This window comes from Pocillopora verrucosa, chromosome 14, assembly GCF_036669915.1.
Source record: "Pocillopora verrucosa isolate sample1 chromosome 14, ASM3666991v2, whole genome shotgun sequence".
NCBI lineage: Eukaryota > Metazoa > Cnidaria > Anthozoa > Scleractinia > Pocilloporidae > Pocillopora > Pocillopora verrucosa.
In genome coordinates, this window is record NC_089325.1 from 3,480,269 (window position 1) to 3,507,366 (window position 27,098).

The 27,098-nt window shown below is 39.8% G+C and overlaps 1 protein-coding gene and 1 long non-coding RNA gene across 6 annotated transcripts; one reads left to right on the forward strand and one right to left on the reverse strand.

The window, feature by feature from the left end:
- LOC131793952 (tumor necrosis factor receptor superfamily member 10B-like) lies at positions 1–26,244 on the forward strand. Of its 3 annotated transcripts, XM_066161333.1 has the most exons (4): positions 1–78; positions 1,760–2,636; positions 2,746–2,829; positions 3,337–3,470. In XM_066161333.1, exons 2-4 carry the CDS (start codon positions 1,760–1,762, stop codon positions 3,468–3,470), a joined length of 1,095 nt encoding a protein of 364 aa, XP_066017430.1. In that variant the 5' UTR covers positions 1–78. The 3 variants fall into 3 exon arrangements, with proteins under 3 accessions (XP_066017430.1, XP_066017431.1, XP_066017432.1); XM_066161335.1 differs by lacking the exons at positions 1,760–2,636; positions 2,746–2,829; positions 3,337–3,470 and adding exons at positions 22,452–22,535; positions 24,873–26,244 and having other exon boundaries at positions 28–78; XM_066161334.1 differs by lacking the exons at positions 1,760–2,636; positions 2,746–2,829; positions 3,337–3,470 and adding an exon at positions 11,627–12,685.
- LOC131769393 (uncharacterized) lies at positions 2,306–10,806 on the reverse strand. Of its 3 annotated transcripts, none has more exons than XR_010716182.1 (4): positions 10,544–10,806; positions 5,540–5,719; positions 3,298–5,440; positions 2,306–2,440 (listed from the first exon to the last, which is right to left on the reverse strand). It is a non-coding gene; the product is annotated as an uncharacterized lncRNA (long non-coding RNA). The 3 variants fall into 3 exon arrangements; XR_009339039.2 differs by having other exon boundaries at positions 3,298–3,584; positions 5,071–5,719; XR_010716181.1 differs by having other exon boundaries at positions 3,298–5,719.
- Positions 26,245–27,098: the final 854 nt, after the last annotated feature.

A 27,098-nucleotide genomic window follows, 5' to 3' on the forward strand; every position in this document is an offset into this window, starting at 1 on the left:
AAAGTAACCAACCAAGGAACATCTACATCTTGAAGTTTTGTAAAACCTGCCGTTAAGGACTCTTTGAATTATCATACAGTAAGTACCACTCTCTCTCCCTTTCTTCTTTCGCCTTAACTGAGAGAAGAGAAATCATTCTACATTTACATAAAATTATGTACGAGGTTTGATTGCCTGGAGATCAGACACGGCAGCGAAAGTTATTTTCGCAAATTACTGTTTTGATGTGAGGTTGGAATCCTTGGCGTTCTTTATTTTTTTCTATTTTCTCTTAAAACTTAAACTGTCGTCCGTCACTGAAGGGAGTTGACTTGTTAAAGTGTTTCAGCAAACAAATTTAAATTCTTCACGGAAAAGGTGAATGTTTTCTATGAGCATATGCCACGTGCTCTAGGGCCGCAAAACTTCTTCGTCATTACAATATGAAACTGTAGGCTTATCAAAATCTGCCGCTGATATAAAAAGCAACCAAAAATAGAGAATAATTTTTTTTGCTATGGAAAGAAATAGATCTGTTACCATGCACATGCGATGCACTGAAGACAAACACAGCGGCGGAAACAACAACATTTAATAAGTCACTATGCCTCAGCTCATGGTAAATTCTGGTTTTATCTAATTCTACAGGGAATACATTTCCGAAAAAAACATTAATTTTGGCTTAATTTTCAAACGACCCAGACCTTGACAGGGTTTAAGCGCGGCCTCAAGCAAATATTGCGAGTCAACAGTGGCACTAAGCGTTGCTTAGAAATCCTGCAACCCGCCTCTCATTGAAAACTCCTGTTTGCTTTATGGGCTTGAAGGCATTTGTAAAGTTTATATCTTAACAACAGTATAACGGGTGTTGGCCAGTTTATTCCGTCTTTTTTTTTAAAATATTTTTCACTGCTTGATTTTCGAAGCCATTGATATCGTGCTTTAAATACACAGGCGGCAAATAAAAAGAGAGGCTTTCAGTTTTTCCGGAGTCAGTGACCACCGGAAATGCGCCATTGAGCTTAGCAACCTCGATAACAGGAAGAAGACAATAAATAATGACTGTCCATAAAAAACGTTCGGAAGTGATGTTCAGCCTTTCCGATCAAGAAACGCTTCTGATTTTGTCTTTAAATAAACGTTATGGTAAATTCGATTAATTTTGATCTCTAGAACAAAATTTGAACCAATAACACGAGCGGAACTGGAACAAGACATAACGGAGGCTGTAAAGTGTTCCACCTCATTAAAAGTCCTTAACATCACTCTATAGCACTATCACTCTAGATACTACGAGCCCCCTCATAGATCAAACACCTATCGTTTATTGCACAAGCAGACCTAGGGGAAACTGAAACATACGGTATTTTGCTTTTCAGTTTATTTCGTAAAAGAATAAACCACCATTTTATCGGTTTAACCCACTTGGAATGTTGGGAGAACAATAAACGTTCTCCCAACATTCTAAGTGGGTTTTTCCGCCTGTAAACTGAAATAAAGTACGGCCTATTGCACAACAAAACTAGGAGCGCCACTGGGAGCTGTTATCGAAAGGGTGTATGCTCGAATGCAATTTTTTGGTTTACTGTTAGGTGGGAAGATACACGCTGAACGAGTGGGAGAAGGGTAGTCAAAATTTTAAATGTTCAGTAAACTCGCTGCTATCATTTAAAATGTGTACCTTGCATTGCATGTCATTGAAAGGGTTGTCTTTTGCGCACCAATAGTTTTAGTATTTGTTGTAAACATTCCTTGATCAATATTCATTGATCATTCCCAGATGTCTTTTTCCAAGTTCGTATCCCCTTGTCACGGTGACAGTATTGCGATATACAACTCTACCAGCGGAGCGGTCAAGTGTCAGGCCTGTGTTAAATGCCCCCAAGGACGAGGCCTCTCTGTGCAATGCAGTTCTGTTCAAAGCCCAGAGACACCCGTAGTTTGCGAGCCATGTGTGCTTGGGAAAACGTACTCCTCTGGAAAAGACGCCGGGGCATGCATGAGCTGTGAGAATTGTGAGGAGTATCGCGAAACCATAAAAGCCTGCACTCTGACTTCCAAGGCAGTGTGTGGAAAGTGTAAGCCTGGCGCTTACCAAGATGACCGCCTAACACAATTGTGCCAGCCCTGCTCCCGCTGTTGTGATGATCAAGATGATCTAGTCGAGCCGCAGTGCCAAGAAATGCCTGAAAACAAGCGGTGCAGTTTTCACAGATCACACGTATGCAGCAAAGTTATAATTCGTACAAATTTCAGCTCAGTCAGCTCTGTGGAAACAAACCACACAGTATCACTGGTATTGGTGCCGTCTCCCACAAGCCAAGTAACCGCCTCATTGAGCATGCGCACTGCATATCAGAAGACCCCGGTGGCTGATCGTCCTTCGAGAGCCGCAATCATTGGTGCTGCTGTTGGTGTTCCATTAGCTGTAGTCCTGTTGCTGTTGGTCATTTGCTATTTTCTTAAAAGAAAGAGTAATCACCGAGTAAATAAGAGGGTTAATGACGCCGAAAGGTCGCAAGAAACACGTGGCAAAGAAGAGTCTGGTGGAATTGATTTAGAACAGTTAAACACAGAAAGGTTACAGCCAGTAGACGATAGTAACGTCACATCGCCAGGGACCAAGGAAACTCAAATACTTGGCCAGAACAGTACAGGTCAGTGAACCTACATGACTAATCAAGCTTTGAACATGATTTTCACTGAAAGCATCATAGGGAATGCTCTCAGCTTGATATCTCCTTTTTTTTACTCAAATATTTCCAGATGTCTGCAAGCTATCAATAGAGGAAAGTGAGGCTACATCGCCAAGTGTCCAAGAAACTCTGCCACCGGACTACAACAACACAGGTAAACCCTTTGTGCGATCTAAGCACTAGTTACGATGTTTTCAAACGTGCTCTTTATAGAAGACAGTCTGACCAATCTCCTTGATTTATCTTTTTATCATAAACTTCCTTTGGTCTACATGCCGTAGAGGCTTATGGGAAATAAGAAAGTCATCAGAGGGGGCATCCAGGTCGTGTATATTTTCATGAGTAGGGTTCCAAAATTACTTCTTCCCCCAGATGGAGGGGGTCCAGTAAATCCTTCCCCCCACCCACCCGCCCCTTCCTTAATTCGAGTGATAAAATCATTACAACTATTGGAGTATAAACTTTAGAGATACCCGGCAATAAGGTAAGGTCGTTTATGGTCAAAACAACGACGATGATCACATCCGAGAGTTTGAGAAATTTGAAAACAAAACAATAAAAATCTTAGGTTTTTTTGTCAGTTCATTGTTACTAAGTGGTTTACAATAAAGAGTGTATATACCTGATTTGTGAGTTGTCTTTTTTCTGTCTCCTATCTCAGAGCACCAGCTGTTCAAGAAGGCTCCCAAAGACAACAGTTGTCACACTGTGGTGAAGACGACCACTATAAACACCGTGACCTACTGTTCAACTTGTAGTTCTGGTCCAGAATCTACAGGGTATGGAGAAGAATGAAGAGCGGTTGTATAGATAATAATACTTCAGGTTTTCAGTCTCGAAATTCGATGACACCGGTTTTGTATCCATTTGAATGTGTTCATTTTCCGTCGGGTGATGATCTCACAGTGTCTGAAACGAACGAACATTTATGACAAAGCGATACTCTGTTAATGAATACCTAGCAGGCTAGGGGACCGTTTCTCGAAAGTCCTGCTGAATTAACACGTCCGAAGCCTCATATAAAAATCAAAATTTAAGGAATAGAGAGGCTGATCATTTCACCCTAACCTGTCCATCTTGTTTCTTTAGCTGATAGTTTTATTGTATAATTTTTAAACAATTTTAAAACTTCCATCTAGAATAAAAACATAACAGCTATATAGGCCCGTTAATTTACCGGGACCTTCGAGAAACGAGCCCCCCTACTTAAACTAGACGGAGTGCTATGCGTTTTAAATTAACAACAGTTCTTTAAATACTGTGAGTCAAACTTTGCTTGATATTTAAATGAATTTCTTTGGTCCTCCACTGAGCTATAGGAGACTCGCGGCAGGCTTGGCTGTTGCTAGGATAGAATTGTATATGTAATGTTTATGCGCAATGATTATATAAATGAAGATAGTAAATTTTATGCCTGGTGATTTTAAGTGAACGTTAATGTTAATCAGTAAATGACACTGGCATATTCGGAGACTGAACATAATTTCATTGGGAATAACTCTTCTAGTCATTCATGGTATTAATTGGTCTCTAACGGATTCAGTTAAGTTTTTTGCCATTTGGATAAATTTTGAAATATGCAATTTACTGCTTGATCGAAATTGGGGCATAACTGTATCGCATTGTCCAATGCAAACTGTATAGTTTCAACTTATTTATGTTTATTTTTTGAAAAGCATACTTTAGGAAAAAAAAGTGCATAGTTTTCGAAAAAAAAACATCATATTGAGCATGATTTGGAAAAAACTGAGCAATGCTAATTGCATAATATGCTACTTCTTTTAGGGTCTAGTCCCTTTCCCGTGTTAGAACGTAATGGTTTTGGGTTACCTTGCATCTAGAGTTTATCTTAAGAGCGATTTTGAATAAAAAGCTTTGTAGTTAATTTCTATGGAACAGTCGCTGCCTGTTTTTGTCTCTTAGGGGCTTACAAATATGCCATACCAATTTGAACATAAAATTGCGCGCTTCTGATTGGCTGACAACGAGTTAACGCTTTTATGAACGACAACGAATAAATGCAATATCGTCAGGGAAAAAAGAGGACGAACTTAACACGGCTATTTCGGGATGGAAATTTAGTTCGCGCATGCGGTCTACACGAAACATCGAGTTAAATATTACTTCTCTGGTTAATACCAAATTATGTATTTGCATAAATCTAGCGTCCATGGCAACCTCTCGGGCTAAGATCTAGTTTAGCCAATGAAATCTTGCTGCGTATGTAATGTATTAGAGCGAAAGGTCCCAATTTTTTCCAGCCAACCAAGAGTCACAATTTCAAGCAAAACAGTCTGTAAACGACTGGAAAGCTTTAGTTTTGGTTCCAAAGAGTGCGGTAACACTTTTATTCGTCTAAATTAGAACTTGAGCAAATAAATTATGCTAGATTTACCTGCATAGTACTCGTTCTTAGTCAACGAACCGATACATTGCTAGTGAAAAGGAAAGAGTTTTATTCCCTGGTTTTTCGTTTTAAGTTTGGGAACTTTCCCCGTCAGTTCCGCACTCGTGGCAATGTAGTGGTTGACAAGGATTTAACGTAATCTCGTGTCCTTTTTCCCCACATGGTCAAAATGCTGGGACTGGGTATTAAAATTCAGAAGTTATTCCTTCAAATCCTTCTTCACCTTAGAATCCAAGGCTCATGTGCCATTGTCGAAGAAAAGGGCAAACATGTCCTTCTAGCAAATGGAGTTCTGGTGTGATCGTCATGTCTGGGAATTTTTCCCTAATGAACTCAAGAAAATTTGTGATGTCTTCCGCTGCAACAAGAAAACAAGAAAATGCGGAACTGACTTAAGGCATGATCTTATTATTGTATTCACGTTTTCCATGAAAGTCAGGTTTTTTCTTTCACGTACCTAGCTTATCAATCTTGCCATCATTGAGATAGTCTGCACTGTCATAGAAAAAGTGGCAAGCAGCAAATAACTTGAAAACTTATTCAAATTAAACACTTATTTCTTTAGCTTGAGGAAGGAAGGACACAGCTCCTCTGTTTTTGTCACCACAGCACTGCATAGTTCGATGATATTGTCTTCCTAAGGAAAAAAAAAACCGCAACAATTTTATAAAATTTTGTGACTCATAAAATTCCCTTTCTAAAGGTAGAATTTGTGTTACCTTGCAGCAAGTGTGTACATGGTTACCAATGAATGATTTTCCATGGTAAGCTTGTCTCTCGACATTCATTTACTTGAGAACCTCATCCAAATGAACTGATAGTGGTCCATTGGCTTTCTCAAAGGCAGCCAATTCCATTTGTTCATCCGGAAGCTTTTCTTATAATGTTGAGGTAATACTATTAAAATGAGGGTTATTTGACTACTTAACACTGAATTGGTTCATATGTCAGCGTGCGTTCATCGAGATATGAAGCACGTGGGAAGTTTGGAGAGCACGACAGATGCGTAAGAGTTGCTCAAGGCGTAGCCTCGAGCAACTCTAGCTTCTTGAGTTCCACCACATTGCCAATTGTTTTATAACATTTTCAGCCCGATGGAAAATTTTTTTCTCGAGGGATTTGTTCGCTGACGTCATGTCCTTGCACAATAGGAATATGAAGCACGTTCGCGCAATTGAATTTAAATAGACAAATTTACTAGCTATGTTATAATATAATTTGATGGGTTGTTAAATTCATTTAAGCTAGTGTAATATTATAAATAAATGATCTATAAAACAGAATCATAACTAAAAAATTACGATGGGTTGAAACACGTGTGATGGAATTGGAGGATTGTACAGCTGTGATATTGGAAAACACAAATATATTATTGTTACTTCCTCCTTTGCATTTCCAGGGAGTTTGTCTATCTCCTCTAATAGCAGTGTAAGGTAGGCAGGCATGCAGACTTTGGAAATTCAGTTAGGTTAACTGAATAAGTTAACTTACGGTTTTTTCCGAGTTCCAGAAATATTGTTTGCTAAATCAATAATCTTTCCGAGTTGGTTTAGCGCGCCTACATGCCAGCGCACCAATTAAAGCATCCTGATATCACTTTGATTAAAAAGTTTTAAAACAGATCAAGGATATCATGACCCCCAGCAGATCGCTATTCCATTTGCGATTCGTGTTTTTGGTGGTTTCGGCGAGATAGTCCACGTCACGGCACAGGCAAGCTTGACGATTCGCCACAACATCGAAATATTTCATGTAATCCTAAGAAATTTAATATTCAGCTAGAGCTTCGGATGTTCTGCAAAGCTATTCAACGTAACGCTACGCCATTTGTGAGTACGCTGTACCATTCGATATTACGCTGAGCCATGTCACGCAACGCTACACTGTTTGTTTGTACGCTGTACAATTCTATATTACGCTGAGCCATTTCACGCAACGCCACACCGTTTGTGCGTACGCTGTGCAATTGGACATTACCTCGAGCCATTTGACGCAACTTTACACCGTTTGTATGTGCGCTGTGCTATTCGACATTGCGTTAAGCCATTTGACGCAACGCTACACCGTATGTGTGTACACTGCACCATTCGACATTGCGCTAAGCCATTTGACGCAACGCTACCGCCTTTTGTGTACTGTATTGCAAATGAGTGCTAGACTATTCGCAATTGAGCTTATCCATTTCCAATTTCATGTTCCAACTCGACATAGGTAACTAGACCGTTTATCATTTGGCTAAACTGTTCGTGTTTAGGATGTTCTGTTTCATGAGGGAAAACTAAACCGTCTATAATTTGGCCACGTCATTCCATTATTAGCTTTGCTATTCTGCAGCTGATCCTTAGACCAGCTTTGTGTTTGCTGATCAATTTGACATCCTTGTATTTTTGGTGGTGACTGCTGCCTATATTATTCCATATAGCGTAATGGACTAATGCGATTTATTTCGAAACTCGTGACCTAAAACATCACATGTTGTATGGATTAGTAGAAACATCTCACTTTCCTGTTTGCGATCTGGCTGCCCACGCAGTGGCAGATGGGACATCTCCCTGCCTTTTTACTCCTACTAACGTCTCGATCGACCAAATTGAGCATCAGAAGAAAACAAAACGAAACTCCAAAAACGAGGTAGAACTTCTTAAGGAAGAAAATCCAATGCCATGTAATCGGATGCTTTTAAAAATTTTAAGTGATCACCTAAAGAACTTCAAGGATAAATTGTTTCCGCATCGCTAGAAAACCCTCTGACATTTACCGTGGTATAGTAGATAATCATGTGCCTGGCCTGAGACGATCGGTTGATTCCATATGTCGCTACTTAAATGCGGTTGCGCAAACTTTGGAAAACACGATTATCACTTCTACCCGGTGTCCTTTAGCTAAATTTATTTTATAATCAGTATCAAAAATTGTTGTTCAAAAATTTGAAGGCAGGTAAACCTAGTCAAGGTCGTAGATCTTTAGGACTGTAAATACCGGCAGTTTAAGTTTCACAGACACTGCATTCGTAATTGGGTGCAAACTGTTGCAGACGAACGTAATTATTTTATATCCACGACTCCACCAGCCATGCGGACGAACCTCATCGCTAAATTAGAAGAACTACTTCAGTTAAAAAGTCCTACCGTCCCCCAAATTAACATTGGTTCATAAATAAGAGTGATGCTAAATTTTGGTGGGGCTTAAAATTTTCCTCTTTCCCACGTGCACCCTCGCGTTTTTTCAACATGATCTATTTTCTGATAATTTTTAGACCAGTACTTAAAAACACCTAAAAGAAATAGAAAACAATTCTACTGATGGCAGACCGTCTAAAGCTCATAAAATCCACAACGACAACAGCAACAATTTATTACAAGTTTCTTAAGTGGGTGCATCACGTTACCTACAACGCTATAACAAAAGATATCGATATAGAAACGCGAACTGCGCGAGGGCATAAGGTAAAGTCGAGCAAATAAAGCGGCAAGCATAAAAAAGGGAAGACGAGTCTTGTTGTCCCCTCTTACATGTAAAGCCAGTTGTTGAGAGCGAATTAATAAACAAGCATGTAAGACCGCTCATGTAGGAAAAACAACCCAAACACATTTCGCTGATGATGCGTCGAATATTTTTCGGTTCAGTGCTTTATTCGTGCCCCCATGCATTTGTAATACTTCTTACACGTCAAAATTTTCACAGCGTGGTCCGCTTAAGGTAACAGGTCTTCATAAAATAAAGAATTTGACTCATAAAGTCGGTATCGAAAACTTAAGTTTATACAGGAAAAATCTATTATTACCTTGAATTGAAACATTGAAAGTGTTTAACACTCCTATTCTAGAGGCTTAGATTTTATCAATTTTAAGGTTTAAAGAAGATGAAGATTATTTCGCAATTTTCTCGACTTAAAATACGTAGCTTCCTACTGTTCTGGCATGTTCGAATTTCGTGACGTCTGACGCCCACTGTATCACAATCCGTTAAGTCACCTTTCGATTCAATAAGAAAAAACGCCCCAAGATGACCTATATATGTAACTAGGCCAAGCAACGACATTTCAAGACTCTAAGGCAGGATACAAGCTCTAAGGCAGGATACAAGCTCTAAGGCAGGATACAAGCTCTAAGGGAGGATATAAGGTGAGATAGGTAGAGTAACGAGAGACAATAAAGTGACTGTAACTGAAACCGAAACTCAAAGTTTCATTGGATCAGCTGAAAACGAGAAAAGACATTTAACCATAGTGTAGTCACAAGAATCAGTCACTTTCGCTATTGCGTTTGCTGTTTTCCAGTATATTTCTGACATTCAAGATTAATTTCAATCTTTCCCCTAAAGACTTTGACTGAGTTAATTCAGAATTTCATGTTGCCACTAGGCTGGTTGTCATTTAGAATCATGGCTCGAACTTTTGTATTTATCGCGGGCCTGCAAGCCAGCTGAAGTAATTTCTTGACTTTCCCACAGGATGAAATATGACTGATTTGTTTTTTGTTTTTCTTTTATTCAATTGAAATGCTCACTGTCTTGGTGAGATGTTCTGCCCCTGGCCTTGTCTAAATTTACTGGCTTTTCCAAGTGTCACATTTTATCTAATTGAGTTGTGTTCGCCGCACGTCAGTTGCGCAAAGTACGGTTTCACCTTCCGGAACTACTGAAGGTAAAAAATGTCACAGTGATGATTGACACCATTTGTCAGTTATTGATGATTTGTAACGCAAGTGCGCAACAAGCAAAACCAGTAAACTATATTCGTTTGCGACCTTAAAAAAATCTTCCCAAAAACCTATGTATCGCGTGCCATTACCGCATTTGGCAAACCCCAAAATCTACAGTTGTAAACGGAAAATAAAATTGCCTTATACCTTAGCTGACATAGAAGCTTAGAGGTAAAACGATTTTCAGACAATATCGAAATCTCACCTATTTTAAGCTTTCTTGTCTGGTCTATTTGTGTTGCATGACTTAACCCGAATAGACTTAAAACATTTAGGCTCAACTACTTTATACATTTGCCTCTAAACACATACAACCTTCCGGTGTTGGCATTGCCGTTCTCCTCGTCATTTCGTTGGTTTTCCCGTCGCAATCAAAACGCCTAGGATTTGCATCAATTACGCACTTGTAAACGAGATAATGCTGTTTGGAATGATTTAGGAACTCATTCGCAAGATAACCAGGTCCCTATCTTTGTTTTATTCGATGTATTTGGGAAAATTTACCGCTACATTTTTCGCTGGATTCCCGAAAGGAAATCAAAACACTATCGTTAGCAAGCGATCCAAGATTTCAAGACTCAGTTCGCTTTTATTTAAGCAAGGCGTTAAACAATGTAAGGGCCTTTCTTTGATACATTTCTTTAACCCAATATGAAAACTCTTAGAAGGGGATGCTGTTGATTTTCATCGTGGATTCGTTTATCAATAAACTTGCTTGATGTTGAAGTTTATCAAAATAAAATATCCACAAGGCTTACCTTTTGTATTACTGCGATTTCAATCGCTGGTTGCGGCGAACTTGATCGTCAGTGTGAATGGCATGTGATTTTCGCCACCGATCGATGCGGACACACTTGGCGATATGTTTTTAATTTCGTAGTGATTTCTTGAGAGGCAGCACTTTCTTCATGAGATTACTGCAGTCGCTTGACGCTACATCATATAGTCACGCGAAATGGTGGCGAATGTAATTGCCGATATCAGAGATCGGCGACAATCGCTATCACTGCAGCGGGAACACCTGGCGATTTGGCCTGTTGCCGCGATCGGCGCATAAAACCACTTAGCGTGTCACCAGCTTAAATTAAGCTCTGATGGGTAATACTGCGTGACAGAAAGGTTTTCGTTTCTTTGTGTGGTATGTTTCTGTTTTTCTTACTCTTAGTGGATTGCAGGAGTTTATGAGTGCAAGCTAAAATTTCTCCTTCGGCTTCAAGTTCATAAGAACATGGTTTAATTTTTCATCTTTAAACCCTCACCCTTGTTACTTCGAGGCAATTATTCAAACACCAAGCGAAAACGACATCTAAATCAAGCATAGCGCTGAAAGAAAGCGCATTCTTCATTTGATTATGATGTACAGCGGGAATTCACAGTGCGTAACTCATTTCAAATTGGCCAATCAGCTTTTGCAACCGACAACGACTTGGACGCTTACACACCTTAGCAGACCAAATGGGAAATTAGCACCCACTCTCCATTAGGTGTCCCCTCCTCTCCTAATATCTTTTCTGGCTAAAATGGGCAAAAGGAAACCTTCTCGTCTCATTATTTGTGTGCTGCAGCCATGATCAACGCCTGATAATCAAGCACCTTTTCTTTTAAGGAGGATACTACCTATAAGCCGAATACCCTGATCATTTACATGATTATATTTAAGGAAATAGGGGTCTTACCAGCTGATATGCGTGCAGACATCCTATCAATTAATGAATTGTAATGCCGCATTGTCGCTCACTGTTTCAGATCTTACTCACGTTTGTTCTTCTGACCAACCCATTTGTTGCCAATAAAGCTGCTGCTTTTGAGCTCACTTGATTCAAAATGACTTTCTTTTTCAGCACGACCCCAAGCTCTGAATTGAACAGCTCAAGAAGGTTTAGCTTTGAGATTTACGATGTCCTCTTCTGATCGACTTTTCGGCCTACTATACATTAGCATGATGTCTGTTTTATGGATGTCTGTCTCCGCCTCGCCATGTCCAGGTAACAGTATAACCATCCGGGATTCAGTAACGGGGCACGTTCAGTGCCAGGACTGCTTGGTGTGTCCGGCGGGGCAGGGTCTCTCTGTGGACTGTGGTGATGTAATATCACCACAGACACCCATCGTTTGTAAGCCATGTGAGCTAGGGAGAACTTATTCATCTAAAAGCGAAGCCGGGGCGTGCAAGAGTTGTATGAAATGTGGAGAATATCGAGAGACTATCAGTTCTTGCACCCTGACCTCTGAGGCAGTGTGCGGGACGAACTGTAAGCTTGGAGCTTACCCAGAAGATATGCTTAGCATGTGTAGACCGTGTTCCGCTTGCTGCAACGACGAGGATGATATCATTGAGCCTGAGTGTCAAGTGCCGGGGGTGCCTAAAAACAAGCAGTGCAGCGAGCTTAGATCAGAGAAGTGTAGCAAGGTGATAGCTAATGTGAGTGTCAGTAAAAGGGTACTTGACGCGGAGGCCAATCTCTCCGCGTCATCATTGGCAACCTTAACAAAAGTGCAAACGTCCACCCCAGTCACAGAGCACTCTAAAAAGGATTCAGCTTCCATGGACGATGCTTCTCCACTATATGGTAAGATGATTGGCGTTGCAATTGGAGTTCCATTAGTGATCTTGGTGCTGGTGGCGCTTATCCTTATCGTGAAAAAAAGACGCACAAGGCAAGCATGTAAAAAGACTGGCGATAATGATGTGGAAAGGCTTGATGTACAGGGGAGTATAAGGCCAGTCAAGGACGAAAAGTCTGATCAACTGCCGCATCCAGTGCAAGAAAGTGAGAATCTCACAGTAGCGAAGCCGGAAACACAACTTCCGGCTGAAACAAAAGTATAATCATTCCGTTTTCTCAAGGGATCAGTTGTTATTTTTCGCCTGGGGTGGGGTGGAGAATTTTGGGAGGATCACGTGGTTTTCAAGGGGGAGGGGAGGGGGGGAGCTCAGTCGTCGCCAACAGAGTACAAAGGGCGGACTACAGAAAATTGACTGCTAATCAACTGCCAATGAGGATAGGGGATCACGAGAATATCACAGAGCCTTAGGGGCAGATCAGGTGAACTTATCGTGAGTCAACCAAATTCCTCCACCTCCATGGCCGCTAAATAAGGACTAGTCCCTAATGAATTATTGTCGTCACCTCCAGCGGTAATTTTCGATGAAAAAGGGAAATTTAGTGTTTCCTTTTCATTGTTTAGTTACAAGAGCGGTTATTATGCTATGGTGAAAGCACGTTTAGGGTTATCGCAAACCTAATATAATCATCTCGAAGAGCTACTTTTGCTACTTCTAATTAGATTTAATACAGACAAGCGGATCCGTAATCGGCTTTGGGAAAATTTCTGAAAACTTTAGAAGAGACTTATTATCTATGATTATAGTCCTATAACTTAATTTTGTCACCTTCGGCGCGATCCTATTGTTTCCTGTTCATCGTTTAGTTTTAAGACTGGTTATTACATATGCTCCAATGAAAGCACTTTAAGAATCTACTCATAATTCAGGCTTTTTTTCCAAGGGTTGGTTTTTCAGTAAATTTCATCATAAAAGGAGAATACTTCTTAAGATAGTTAATTGCTAATTTTAAGTAGATTTCCTTTCAATTATTTTTCCTGATTAAAAATCCTTCCATGCCACCTTTTCGAAACATCAACCTAACATATTGATTTCTTCTGCTTTTTATTATCTTAAAATATGTGTTCAGCTGTCATTTAGTTTCATTGCTTTAATGTAATTGTTTAGAATTAAGGTTGAGCTATCAAATAGATATGAAAAAGAGTTTTATCTCATTGCAAAATGCTTCCGTTCAATAAAGTATGTTGCCTATATGGACTGTCACCAATATCTTTCCAATTCATTCTCTTGCTATCGTCATGTCGGCGAGCGGCGCTGAATACTTACTTAGATGGTGGTGAAGTCGAGGACCTGCGTAGATGGCTTTGACTTCTCAACAGGTTATAATCGGTTCTTGGCATCCAACACAATCTAATAACCCTTAAACACCCAAGATTTGATTGTTAATTCTCCCCTCTGGCTCCTACACATTTCCTTGTAAATTATTTAAGAGAGTTTGGAGTTAGATCAAAATAACAACTTCTACTTAATATGTTTGAGTATTCTCGTAACCTTATTGCTGAATAATGTATAGATATTACAGGGAGAAGTTACATGTTAATCACTTCTGCGAGTTAAAGGGTTCATAGCGAGCACCGCAAAGGGAGCACAGCGGAAATAACAACATGTACACAAAACGTAAGACGTGATTGCAGTGCATGTGGCAGATAACAATACAACATTGCGACCAATGAAATGACGGGCCGTAAGGGCAGGAAGCAGAAATGACACTTATTTTGAAAAAAAAGACGTTAAAAACTACAGGTCGAATCTTGTATTGAAACCAATAATACGGACGTTTAACGAGGAAAATCACTTGTGACAACAGTTTATTCAGTTCTTAGCTTGATCATGATCTTATTATCATATAACGAAATTACGAAACTCTACTCTCCATTTCATATTTAACCTATTTTACCATAGTAACCAAAACTGGCATTTTAATGTATTGGTGTAGATCGAAGGAAGTTCAATATTGGAATCGATTCGTTATTGAAGAAAATAACAAGGTACCTTTGACGTTATAATTTTTTAACTGGTGGCATTTTAGCCTAAAATCAACCTTCAAAGATTATGGTTATTATAGTGTCTGACTACGCGAGTAATCTTAATTGTCAAAAACAGAATTTGTTCCTAAGTAAATTAGGCTATCAAAGAAGATTGAAATCTTCGCACTCACCATGTTTTCCCTTAGCTATCTTCTATAACTATATATACATCCTCTTGTAGAATGAGATAAAATTCGTTAAGTTTCGTACCAAGGTCCAACTTGTGTGGGCAGACGCGGGAGGTCTGCGTACAAGAGATTACGATGGGCATTGATTTCCATACAAATGCGCGAAGTAGTCTGCATCCTTCTTCAATAACACTTTCGGTTTGTCCAGCTCCATGATTTTTCCGCAGTCAAGCATCATCACACAGTCGTAATCAATAATCGTGCTCAGACGATGAGGAATGGTAATGACAGTGCTGTCAAGGAGACAGTTTCGAACAACTTCCTGAATGAGGCGATCCGTTCTGTACTCTACGGTGGACGACGCCTTGTCTATTACAATAAATTTGTTTTTCTGAAGAAGCGCACGTGCAAAGGAGATGAGCTGGCGCTCACTTGGACCCAGGGTAGCTCTGCAGTCCGCGAGGTCCTGGTACAATTGTTGGGAAGGCTCTCGACCTAGGACTTCAATTGACATTTCTCAAGGACTTTCCAGATCTCCCTCTCGGTATGGCTAAGGAATGGATCCACGTTCATGCACAGTGCACCCATACAGAAGATTGGCTCCTTGGTGATAATTGAAAAGCCAGGCCTACTCCTTTGAAGGTCCAGGTTGTGAGTATTTGTCAATCATTATCTTAGCCAATTGAAACGGTGCATTTATAATAGACGACTTTCCAGCTCCTGGCCGTCCTGCGATGCCAAACCTCTCCCCAGGGTACGCAGCAAAGGAGATTTCTACTAATTCCCATGGACCCTTCTCTACTGTAGCTCAAGGAGTTGCTTTCGAAGCTGACTGCGCCGTCTTTTGGCCACGGCACCGGAGATTGAATCTCCATGGCGTATCCAGGTTCGGGTACAATCACGGCGTAAGCCAAGTTGCGATAAACAGCGCTCACGCTGATGATGATGACACCATTTTGCAACACATCATGCAACAACTGAAGGGTGTAGATCAGAGATAGAATGGTGCTGTCTGAAAACAATTTTAAAAGAGGGTTAGTCTTTTATTAACAAAATCCCTTAAATATGGCGCATAGTCTACGTGACTTGTCTCCCCGTTCAATCTCCACGATCCATGTTTAAACAGAATACGAGAGAGATGAGAAAAATAGTATTCTAAATGATAACTTATAACTAACTATTAAATTTACCTTATTATTACCGTCGCCTCTCAATGTATACCACGCAATTTGAAGCGCACGTTTCCCCTGTTAGATGCTTGTCACAATGGCTTATTACAGAGAGCTATTCATGGCGGAGACAAAATAATTTAGATTATCGACTGTTCAACAGTAATTGCCGCCGAAGCGACATACAACGGTCAAGTTGTTGGATTTTCAAAAAGATCTGCCTACGAACTTTCGCAGCTTTGATTCATAAAGAGATAAACGGGAATTTAAATGGGAAAAAAGGCTTTTTGATTCATTTTGTTTACTTCCTGTCCTGGGTCCAAAGATCACCTTTTCCCCAGCATTCTTCGTGGATGACCGCTCAATGTGGATTTAACTGCATACAGTGTATAATCTCTCGTTATACGGTAATGACCAGACAAAAGGGCACCATTTCCTATTTCTTTGTGGTGTCCATGTTCGTGATCAGAAAGGCGTTCTTTTAGTTGTCCATTTGCTATGTTAACTCGACGATTTGAGACTTCACACAGAGGTAGGCCGATTCTTTCCATTTTCCCTTTCTTGTTTTTTTTTTTTTTAAGCAAGAAAAGAAATCACGTGTAACTTCCATGAGCGAGACTGCCTGAAGTTGCAAGGCAATCAACTATCGACGTTATTTGTCTGGCATGATAGACTATTCGTCTGTGCTACTGTGACACGTGTCACGAGACTGAAACTGAAATAATTTGGCAATGGACCAGGGAATGATTGCAGGTGATTTGAGGATAGTAAAATCGCCTCCTGTGTTAACATTGGCGCCGGGTTTTGCACGGCTGAGATCTGATGAAGAAGCATTATTCTTGTGTAGCCCACAAGCATTAAATGATTTTCTTGTGATCGATTTTTTCTGACTAAGCGTGTTTATTACTTAGGACATCCTTTACATTGCATCCGGCGTTACGCGTCTTTAGTGTTTCAGTAGTTAAAGTTCCACAAAATATTTCCATATAAGGTAATAAAGGAATAGCGCGATTTATTTCGCTACTCGTTACATAAAATGTGCTTCGTAAGCACACTAATTTTGTGTTGATGAGTCACAAAATTTCAAGTTCCTGTTTGCGATCTGGGTGCCCCCACAGTAGCAGATGGGACATCTTCCTGGCTTTTTACTCTTGCTAACGTCTCGATCGATTGACCAAATTGAACATCAGGAGAAGACAACAAGAAACTCTACAAACAAGGTAGAACTTCTTAAGTAAGAAAATCTAATGCCATGTAATCGAACGCTCCCAAAACTTTTAAATGATCACCTAAAGAACTTCGCGGTAAAATGTTTCCGCATCGCTGGAAAGCCCTCTGACATTTACCGTGGTGTAGTAAATAATCATGTGTCTGGCCTGAAACGATCGGTTGATTCCATGGCATATGTCGCTACCGTGAGGCAGAGCCTAAATGCAGTTACACAAACTTTAAAAAAAAGATTATCACTTTTACCCAGTGTCCTTTAGCTAAAAACTCCTTCATGTATTTTATAATCAGTATCCTAGGCTGGAGAAGCCCTATTGTGTTACCTGATTGGAGAGATACGGTGAAGTTTTTTAGCACTATACTTCACTACATTTAAAAAAAACCTCAAAAGACAAAAAAAGCATTCAGATGTTCATGAAAAATCAGTTTATACACACGATCAAATGTTAGTAGAGAACAATATAGAGCTACCCATGCCGGAACTCAGAGGCTTTTCTCTGTTTGTTTTGACTACTGTTAATTTCTCATCCTTCCGGTAATTTAAGTAATTTCCTCATGCCTTTGAATAAGCTGTTGACATTGTCAACAAAGCGGAGCGGTTTTATTGTTTCCCTTCCACTTGAGAAGTTCGAAACACGAGAGCAGAAGAAACAGAGACATCTTCCTTCTGAAAGCAGAAAAAAATTTTACTCGGAATTCTATCGATAGAGGGAAGCAATAGCGTGAAACAGTCTATCTAGTAATGATCTGGCAGCCAAAAATATGAAAGAATTCAATCGTGTATCAAATTAGCAACAGTCGGCGTCATGTTAAACATGGACTTTGCCTATGAATATTAACAAAATATTTGTTTTAAAATTTGAAAGCGGGTAAATCAAACAGGTAGATCGTTAGGAATGTATATGCCACAGTTTAAGTTTCATAGACACTGCATTCGTAATTAGGTGAACTGGAGTTTTGCTAACGAACGTAATTATTTTAAATACACGACCCCACCAGAAATGCTGAAAAAACTCACCCCTAAATTAAAAGAAATATTCCAGTTGAAAATAAAGCAGTCTTGGACCCGACTATTTAAAGTTCTACCGCCCCCAAATTAACATTGGTTCACAGATAAGAGTAACGCTAACTTTTAGTGGGACAGCCATTCCGTTTCCTTTGAAAGCGAACTGCGCGAGGAGATGTGGAGAAATGGAGCAAACAAAGGGACAAGCAAAAGGAAGATCAGACGAGCCTTGTTGTCCTCTCCTGTTCATTTTATTATCAGTTTTCTAGGCAGAAGAGGATTGCCATTCAGTAAGGAAGACAGTAAGCTGTGTTTCCTGATAGTGATGTGTTTCGGCGGACCATAGAACCCTCTAAAAGCTTTCCGAATTTTGTTTTCACTTTCAAATGTTTTCCCATCATTCGTGAAGTTTAACTCATTTCCTTAATAACTTGTTGACATTGTCAACAAATAGGCGTTTTTATTTTTTCCCAGGGCGAGCTTAGGTCACTTGAAAATATCAGTTTCAGTCGTACGCACTTTTTTCAGTCAGCTGTAATATTAGTCTGTATGCATTTATCATCGCCCCGCTGTAAACATGAGTTGTTCTGTTCAACGCACCCATTCTAACGGTTGTTTTCAGTCGTACGCACTTTTTTCAGTCAGCTGTAATATTAGTCTGTACGCATTTACCATCCCCCGCTAATAACGGTTGTTTTCAGTCGTACGCACTTTTTTCAGTCAGCTGTAATATTAGTCTGTACGCATTTATCATCGCCCCACTGTAAACATGAGTTGTTCTGTCCAACGCACCCATTCTAACGGTTGTTTTCAGTGATACTCTGTCATGTGAACAAAGAACGACTTTCGTTTGCTAAAATTATAATTAGTTTATACATTGTGCGCACTTATTCGGTAAGTTGGCAAGTCATCAAGCAATGAATTTCAGCTAAAGGAAATTGTTTGTTAATGACCACGTGATCGTCCCTATCTGCTTTGATAATAGGGAGGTTTTTATAACTCAACCGCGTGACTAAATCTAAGAGGAAGATTCAGTGAACTTAAGAGGGTCTCAATAGGGTGATGGATTTTACGGCTAACGGCTAGGGAAGAATTTGGCTAATATACGGCTCACTATAGTTGTCAAAGAAAGTGTGTTTTTACAGTCATCTTTTTTTTTTTTTCTAAGATTGACGATAAAAAATTGTCAGGTTTGATTTTTTGGCCGTTTTTCGGTGAACGGTTAACCCCATTGAGACATTGTTTGAGAGGAGAAAAGAAATTACGTCTAACCTCTGGCAGCGAAACTCATTGACAGAACATATCAATCGAGGTGTAAGGTCATTAAGAAAATCATTTACTTTGTAGGAAGTCTAAGCCCTACAATAAGTTTCGCTCTGCCAACAAAGATGAAAGTGAATGAAAAACATTAAAACCATCTGTGTTCAGAAATTGTGCAACGGTTTAAGTTTGGGAAACACTGAGTTTTTATAAGAGCAAAGTAGTGGAAATTTCATGATTTCCCGCGCCTCACGTGCCACCGGAGTAATGAAAATATTTCATGACAGCGACAAGGGAGAAGTTGTTTGTCTGGGCGTGAAACATAAAGTTCGTTGTTCGTGAGCGCCGGTCACGAGAGTTTTTATCCAGGTTTCAGCAATGACTATCTTTTGTCTTTGTAAAACTTAAGACATTTTCGTCAAGGACTCTTTATACATTGTTGAACTGAAGACGTCTAAGACATTGCTGAAACAATTTAGCAATGGACCAGAGATTACCTTGCAGGTGATTTGATAATAATAACGTCGCCGCTTCCTCTTTCGCTTTGTTTGGAACGTACTATCAAGTTGCTGGCGGTGGAAAGACTGGACAAAAACATCAAGCCCTGAAAAGTTAACAAAGCCTCGACGTATTGAAACTCTAATGAAATAAGTTGGAATACTGGAGTGAAGGGAAAAACGAGGCTGTAATCAGATCTTATCGCGATCGGATCCTCAACAAAATTATTTTCGGTAAATTAATTTTTTCAGCATCGCCTGATGAACCTGAAACGATCGTAGGACTCTTTATTTTTTTAAGGGCTTGAGTTTGGTTGGAGTAACTTTACAAAGCATAACAACTTCTTTAAGTTTTTTATTTTTTATTGAACTTTATAAGCAGGAAAGGGTTACCATTGAAGCGATTTCGTCGCCTTTTTCTTTTCCTTTTCTGATGGCTAGAGGGTGAATAAAAGTTTGAACAGGCAATGTTTTTGTAGTTAAAAAGAAGATATCTTAAACACCGTAATGTCTACCAATAGATGACATTGCGATTGGAAGCCTTCCAACCGCAATGACTACCACTTATCTATTGCCGATCGTCGTGACCCAGTAGGTCATGTCCCTCCGGATGTTGATTGAAGGGAATTGAAATATCAAACATGTGAAACCAGTCAGTCACACCGAAAAGTAACCAACCAAGGAACATCTACATCTTGGAGTTTTGTAAAACCTGCCGTAAAGGACTCTTTGAATTATCATACAGTAAGTACCACTCTCTCTCCCTTTCTTCTTTCGCTTTGACTGAGAGAAGAGAAATCATTCTACATTTACATAAAATTATGTACGAGGTTTGATTGCCTGGAGATCAGACACTGCAGCGAAAGTTATTTTCGCAAATTACTGTTTTGACGTGAGGTTGAAATCCTTGGCGTTCTTTATTTTTTTCTACTTTCTCTTAAAACTTAAACTTTCGTTCGTCACTGAAGGGAGTCGGCTTGTTCAAAGTGTTTCAGCAAACAAATTTAAATTTTTCACGGAAAAGCCGAATGTTTTCTATGAGCATCTGCCACGTGCTCTGGGGCCGCAAACTTCTTCGTCATTACAATATGAAACTGAAGGTTATCAAAAATCTGCCGCTGGTATAAAAAGCAACCAAAAATGGAGAATAATTTTGTTTGCCATGGAAAGAAATGGATCTGTTACCGTGCACATGCGATTCACTGAAGACAAACACAGCGGCGGAAACAACAACATTTAATAGGTCACTATGCCTTAGCTTATGGTAAATTCCGGTTTTATTTACTTCTAGAGGGAATACATTTCCGAAAAAACTGTGGCTTAATTTTCAAACGACCCAGAGCTTGACAGGGTTTAAGCGCGGCCTCAAGTAAATATTGCGAGTCAACAGTGGCACTAAAGCGTCGCTTAGGAATCCTGCAACCCGCCTCTCACTGAAAACTCCTTTTTGCTTCATGGGCTTGAAGGCATTTGTAAAATTTATATCTTAACAACAGTATTACGGGTGTTAGCCAGTTTATTCCGTCTTTTTTTTCAAATATTTTTCACTGCTTGATTTTCGAAGCCCTTGATATCGGGCTTAGCTTATGGTAAATTCCGGTTTTATTTACTTCTAGAGGGAATACATTTCCGAAAAAACTGTGGCTTAATTTTCAAACGACCCAGAGCTTGACAGGGTTTAAGCGCGGCCTCAAGCAAATATTGCGAGTCAACAGTGGCACTAAAGCGTCGCTTATGAATCCTGCAACCCGCCTCTCACTGAAATCTCCTTTTTGCTCCATGGGCTTGAAGGCATTTGTAAAATTTATATCTTTAACAACAGTATTACGGGTGTTAGCCAGTTTATTCCGTCTTTTTTTCAAATATTTTTCACTGCTTGATTTTCGAAGCCCTTGATATCGGGCCTTATAATTTGCGTAATTATTTTATATCCACGACCCCACCAGCCATGCGGACGAACCTCAACGCTAAATTAGAAGAACTACTTCAGTTAAAAAGTCCTACCGTCCCCCAAATTAACATTGGTTCATAAATAAGAGTGATGCTAAATTTTGGTGGGACTTCAAATTTTCCTCTTTCCCACGTGCACCCTCGCGTTTTTTCAACAACATAAAAAAGGGAAGACGAGTATTGTTGTCCCTTGTTGAGAGCGAATTAATAAACAAGCATGTAAGACCGCTCATGTAGGAAAAACAACCCAAACACATTTCGCTGATGATGCGTCGAATATTTTTCGGTTCAGTGCTTCATTCGTGCCCCCATGCATTTGTAATACTTCTTACACGTCAACATTTTCACAGCGTGGTCCACCTAAGGTAACAGGTGTTCATAAAATAAAGAATTTAACTCATAAAGTCGGTATCGAAAACTTAAGTTTATACAGGAAAAATCTATTATTACCTTGAATTGCAACATTGAAAGTGTTAAACACTCCTATTCTAGAGGCTTAGATTTGATTAATTTTAAGGTTTAAAGAAGATGAAGATTACTTCGCAATTTTCTCGACTTAAAATACGTAGCTTCCTACTGTTCTGGCGTGTTCGAATTTGGTGACGTCTGACGTCAACTGTATCACAATCCGTTAAAAATTTCCTGATGTATCCTTACAATGTTAAATTCCAGTTTACGTCACCTTTCGATTCAATAAGAAAAAACGCCCCAAGATGACCTATATATGTAACTAGTCGGTACACAAAATTTTTCTCTGAGTCATCCTCTTGTTGCAGCGTATGCGCAACTTGAAGTTGTAGGCCAAGCAACGACATTTCAAGACTCTAAGGCAGGATACAAGCTCTAAGGCAGGATATAAGGTGAGATAGGTAGAGTAACAAGAGAGAATAAAGTGACTGTACCTGAAACGGAAACTCAAAGTTTCATTGGATCAGCTGAAAACGAGAAAAGCCATTTAACCGTAGTAGTCACACGAATCAATCACTTTCGCTATTGCGTTCGCTGTTTTCCAGTATATTTCTGACATTCAAGATTAATTTCAATCCTTCCCCGAAAGACTTTGACTGAGTTAATTCAGAATTTCATGTTGCCACTAGGCTGGTTGTCATTCAGAATCATGGCTCGAAGTTTTGTATTTATCGCGAGCCTGTAAGCCAGCTGGAGTAATTTCTTGACTTTCCCACAGGAGGAAATATGACCGATTTGTTTTTTGTTTTTCTTTTATTCAATCGAAATGCTCACTGTCTTGGTGAGATGTTCTGCTCCTGGCCTTGTTTAAATTTACTGGCTTTTCCAAGTGTCACATTTTATCTAACTGAGTTGTGTTCGCCGCACGTCAATTGCGCGACGTAAGGTTTCACCTTCCGGAACTACTGAAGGTAAAAAATGTCACAGTGATGATTGACACCATTTGTCAGTTACTGATGATTTGTAACGCAAGTGCGCAACAAGAAAAACCAAAAAACTATATTTGTTTGCGACCTTAAAAAAAATCTTCCCAAAAACCCGTGTGTCGCGTGCCATTACCGCATTTGGCAAACCCCAAAATCTACAGATGTAAACGGAAAATAAAAGTGCCTTATACCTTAGCTGACATAGAAGCTTAGAGGTAAAACGATTTTCAGACAATATCTGAATACCTATTTTAAGCTTTCTTGTCTGGTCTATTTGTGTTGCATGACTTAACCCGAATAGACTTAAAACATTTAGGCTCAACTACTTTATACATTTGCCTCTAAACACATAAAACCTTCCGGTGTTGGCGTTGGTTTTCCCGTCGCAATCAAAACGCCTGGGATTTGCATCAATTACGCACTTGTAAACGAGATAATGCTGTTTGGAATGATTTAATAACTTATTTGCAAGATAACCAGGTCCCTATCTTTGTTTTATTCGATGTATTTAGGAAAATTTAACCGCTACATTTTTCGCTGGATTCCCGAAAGGAAATCAAAACACTATCGTTAGCAAGCGATCCAAGATTTCAAGACTCAGTTCGCTTTTATTTAAGCAAGGCTTTAAACAATGTAAGGGCCTTTAATGAATACATTTCTTTAACCCAATATGAAAACTCTTAGAAGGGGATGCTGTTGATTTTCATCGTGAATTCGTTTATCAATAAACTTGCTTGATGCTGAAGTTTATCAAAATAAAATATCCACAAGGCTTACCTTTTGTATTACTGCGATTTCAATCGCTGGTTGCGGCGAACTTGATCGTCAGTGTGAATCGCACGTGATTTTCGCCACCGATCGATGCGGACGCACTTGGCGATATATTTTTAATTTCGTAGTGATTTCTTGAGAGGCAGCACTTTCTTCATGAGATTATTGCAGTCGCTTGACGCTACATCATATAGTCACGCGAAATTGTGGCAAATATCAGAGATCGGTGAAATAATCGCCATCACTGCAGCGGGCACACCTGGCGATTTGGCCTGTTTCCGCGATCTGCGCATAAAACCGCTTAGTGTGTCACCAGCTTAAATTAAGCTCTGATGGGTGATACTGTGTGACAGAAAGGTGTCGTTTCTTTGTCTGGTTTGTTTCTGTTTTCCTTACTCTAAGTGGATTGCAGGAGTTTAGGAGTGCACGCCAAATTTCACCGTCAGCTTCGAGTTCATCAGAACATATAGTAATTATATTTTTCATCTTTAAATGCTCACCCTTGTTTCTTCGAGGCAATTATATTATTCAATACCAAGCGAAAGCTACAACTAAATCCCAGCAAAGTGATAAAAGAAAGAGCGTTCTTCGTTTGATTACGGTGTAAAGCGGTAATTCACAGCGCGTAGCTCATTTCAATCTGGCCAATCAGCTTTTGCAACTGACAACGACTTGGACGCTTACACACCTTAGCCAGACCAAAATGGGAAATTAGCACCCACTCTCCATTAGGTACCCCCTCCCCTCCTAATGTCTTTTCTGGTTAAAATGGGCAAAAGGAAAAACTTCTCGTTTCATCATTTGTGAGCTCCAGCCATGGTCAACTCCTTCTACCAGCAGATAATACAGATGAATTGATATCATGTCATATCCTACTGCATGCGGACATCCTACCAACTACTAAATTGTTATGCCGCGTCGTCGCTCAATGTTTCAGATCTTACCTACGTTTGTTCTTCTGACCAACCCATCGGTTGCCAATAAAACAGCTGCTTTTGAGCTCACTTGACTCAAAATGACTTTCTTTTTCAGCACGACCCCAAGCTCTGAATTGAACAGCTCAAGAAGGTTTAGCTTTGAAATTTACGATGTCCTCTTCTTATCGACTTTTCGGCCAGCCATACATTATCATGATGTCTGTTTTCTGGATGTCTGTCTCCGCCTCGCCATGTCCAGGTAACAGTATAACCATCCGGGATTCAGTAACGGGGCACGTTCAGTGCCAGGACTGCTTGGTGTGTCCGGCGGGGCAGGGTCTCTCTGTGGACTGTGGTGATGTAATATCACCACAGACACCCATCGTTTGTAAGCCATGTGAGCTAGGGAGAACTTATTCATCTGAAAGCGAGGCCGGGGCGTGCAAGACTTGTATGAATTGTGGAGAATATCGAGAGACTATCAGCCCTTGCACCTTGACCTCTGAGGCAGTGTGCGGGAAGAACTGTAAGCTTGGAGCTTACCCAGAGGATATGCTTAGCTCGTGTAGACCGTGTTCCGCTTGCTGCAACGACAAGGAAGATATCATTGAGCCAGAGTGTCAAGTGCCGGGGGTGCCTAAAAGCAAGCAGTGCAGCGAGCTTAGATCAGAGAAGTGTAGCAAGGTGATAGCTAATGTGAGTGTCAGTACAAGGGTACTTGACGTGGAGGCCAATCTCTCCGTGTCATCATCGGCAACCTTAAAAAAAGTGCAAGCGTCCACCCAAGTCACAGAGCACTCTAAAAAGGATTCAGCTTCTACAGAGGATGTTTCTCCACCACATGGTAAGATGATTGGCGTCGCAATTGGAGTTCCATCAGTGATCTTGGTGCTGGTGGCGCTTATCCTTATCGTGAAAAAAAGACGCATAGGGCAAGCAAGGCCAGTAAAGGACGAAAAGTCTGATCAACTGCGACTTCCAGTGCAAGAAAAAGAGAATCTCACAGTAGCGAAGCAGGAAACACAACTTCCGGCTGAAGCAAAAGTATAATCATTCCCTTTTCTCAAGGGATCGGTTAGTAATTTTTCGCCTGGGCTGGAGTGGAGGATTTTTAGGGGGATCACATGGTTTTATTGTATTTTATTATGCTTTATTGTCGTCACCTCTAGCGGTACTTTTCAATGCAAAAGGAAATTTATTGTTTCCTTTTCATTGTTTAGTTACAAGAGCGGTTATTATGCTATGGTGAAAGCACGTTAAAGGTTATCGCAAACCTCGTATAAAGAGCTACTTTTACATCTTCTCATTAGATTTAATACAGACGAGCGGATCCATAATCAGCTTTGAGGAAATTTCTGAAAATTGTAGAATAGACTTATTATCTGTGATTATAGTCCTATAAAGTAATTTAGTCGCCTTCGGCGGGAACGTATTGTTTCCTGTTCATCGTTTAGTTTTAAGAGTGGTTATTATATATGATCTGATGAAAGCACTTTAAGAATTAACGAATAACTTAGGTTGTTTCTTCGAAGGGTTGGTTTTTCAGTAAATTTCATCATACAAGGAAAATACTTCTTAGGATAGTTAATTACTAATTTTTAGTAGACTTCCTTTTAATTATTTTTCCTGATGGAAACCCTTTCATGCCACCTTTTCGAAACATCAACTTAACTTATTGATTTCTTCTGGTTTTTATTATCTTGAGACATGTGTTCAGCTGTTATTTAGTTTTATTGCTTTAATGTAATTGTTTAGAATTAAGGTTGAGCTATGAAATAGATATGAAAAAGAGTTTTATCTCATTCCAAAATGCTTCAGTTCAATAAAGTTAGTTGCCTATATGGACTGTCACCAACATCTTTTCAATTAATTCTCTTGCTATCGTCATGTCGGCGAGCGGAGCTGAATATTTATTTAGATGGTAGTGTAGTAAAGGACTTGCGTAGATGGCCTTGACTTCTCAACACGTTATAATCGGTTCTTGGCATCCAACACAATCTAATAACCCTTTAACACCCATAATAATATACATGGAAAAATTACTCAGTTCTGATTGGTTAAGATAAATGCAGTTTTCAGGTAATTCAGTGCAGAGGAGAGTTAATTCAGTGCAGAAGAGGGTTAATTCAGTGCAAAGAAAGAAACAAATCAGACATTCTGATTGGTCAATAATCAAAGAAACTCACAGAGAGCCAATCAAATACGAGCCTTGGATGTCGCAACAAAATTTGAAAATTTGAAAATTTGCGAGCGAAACAATGGTCGGCGTTTTAAGTAGGTTTCCTTTCGCCACCACAGCTGAAAAACAGCTTAAACAACGAAAACACTGTAAAAAGCACTG

What these genes read in the sequence shown, in the direction of transcription:
- LOC131793952 (XM_066161333.1), top strand. Translation starts at nt 1,760, where the DNA reads ATGTCTTTTTCCAAGTTCGTATCCCCTTGTCACGGTGACAGTATTGCG. An exon ending in ACTTGGCCAGAACAGTACAG is followed by an intron (nt 2,637 to 2,745) that starts GTCAGTGAACCT and finishes AAATATTTCCAG; the next exon opens with ATGTCTGCAAGCTATCAATA. An exon ending in ACCGGACTACAACAACACAG is followed by an intron (nt 2,830 to 3,336) that starts GTAAACCCTTTG and finishes CTCCTATCTCAG; the next exon opens with AGCACCAGCTGTTCAAGAAG.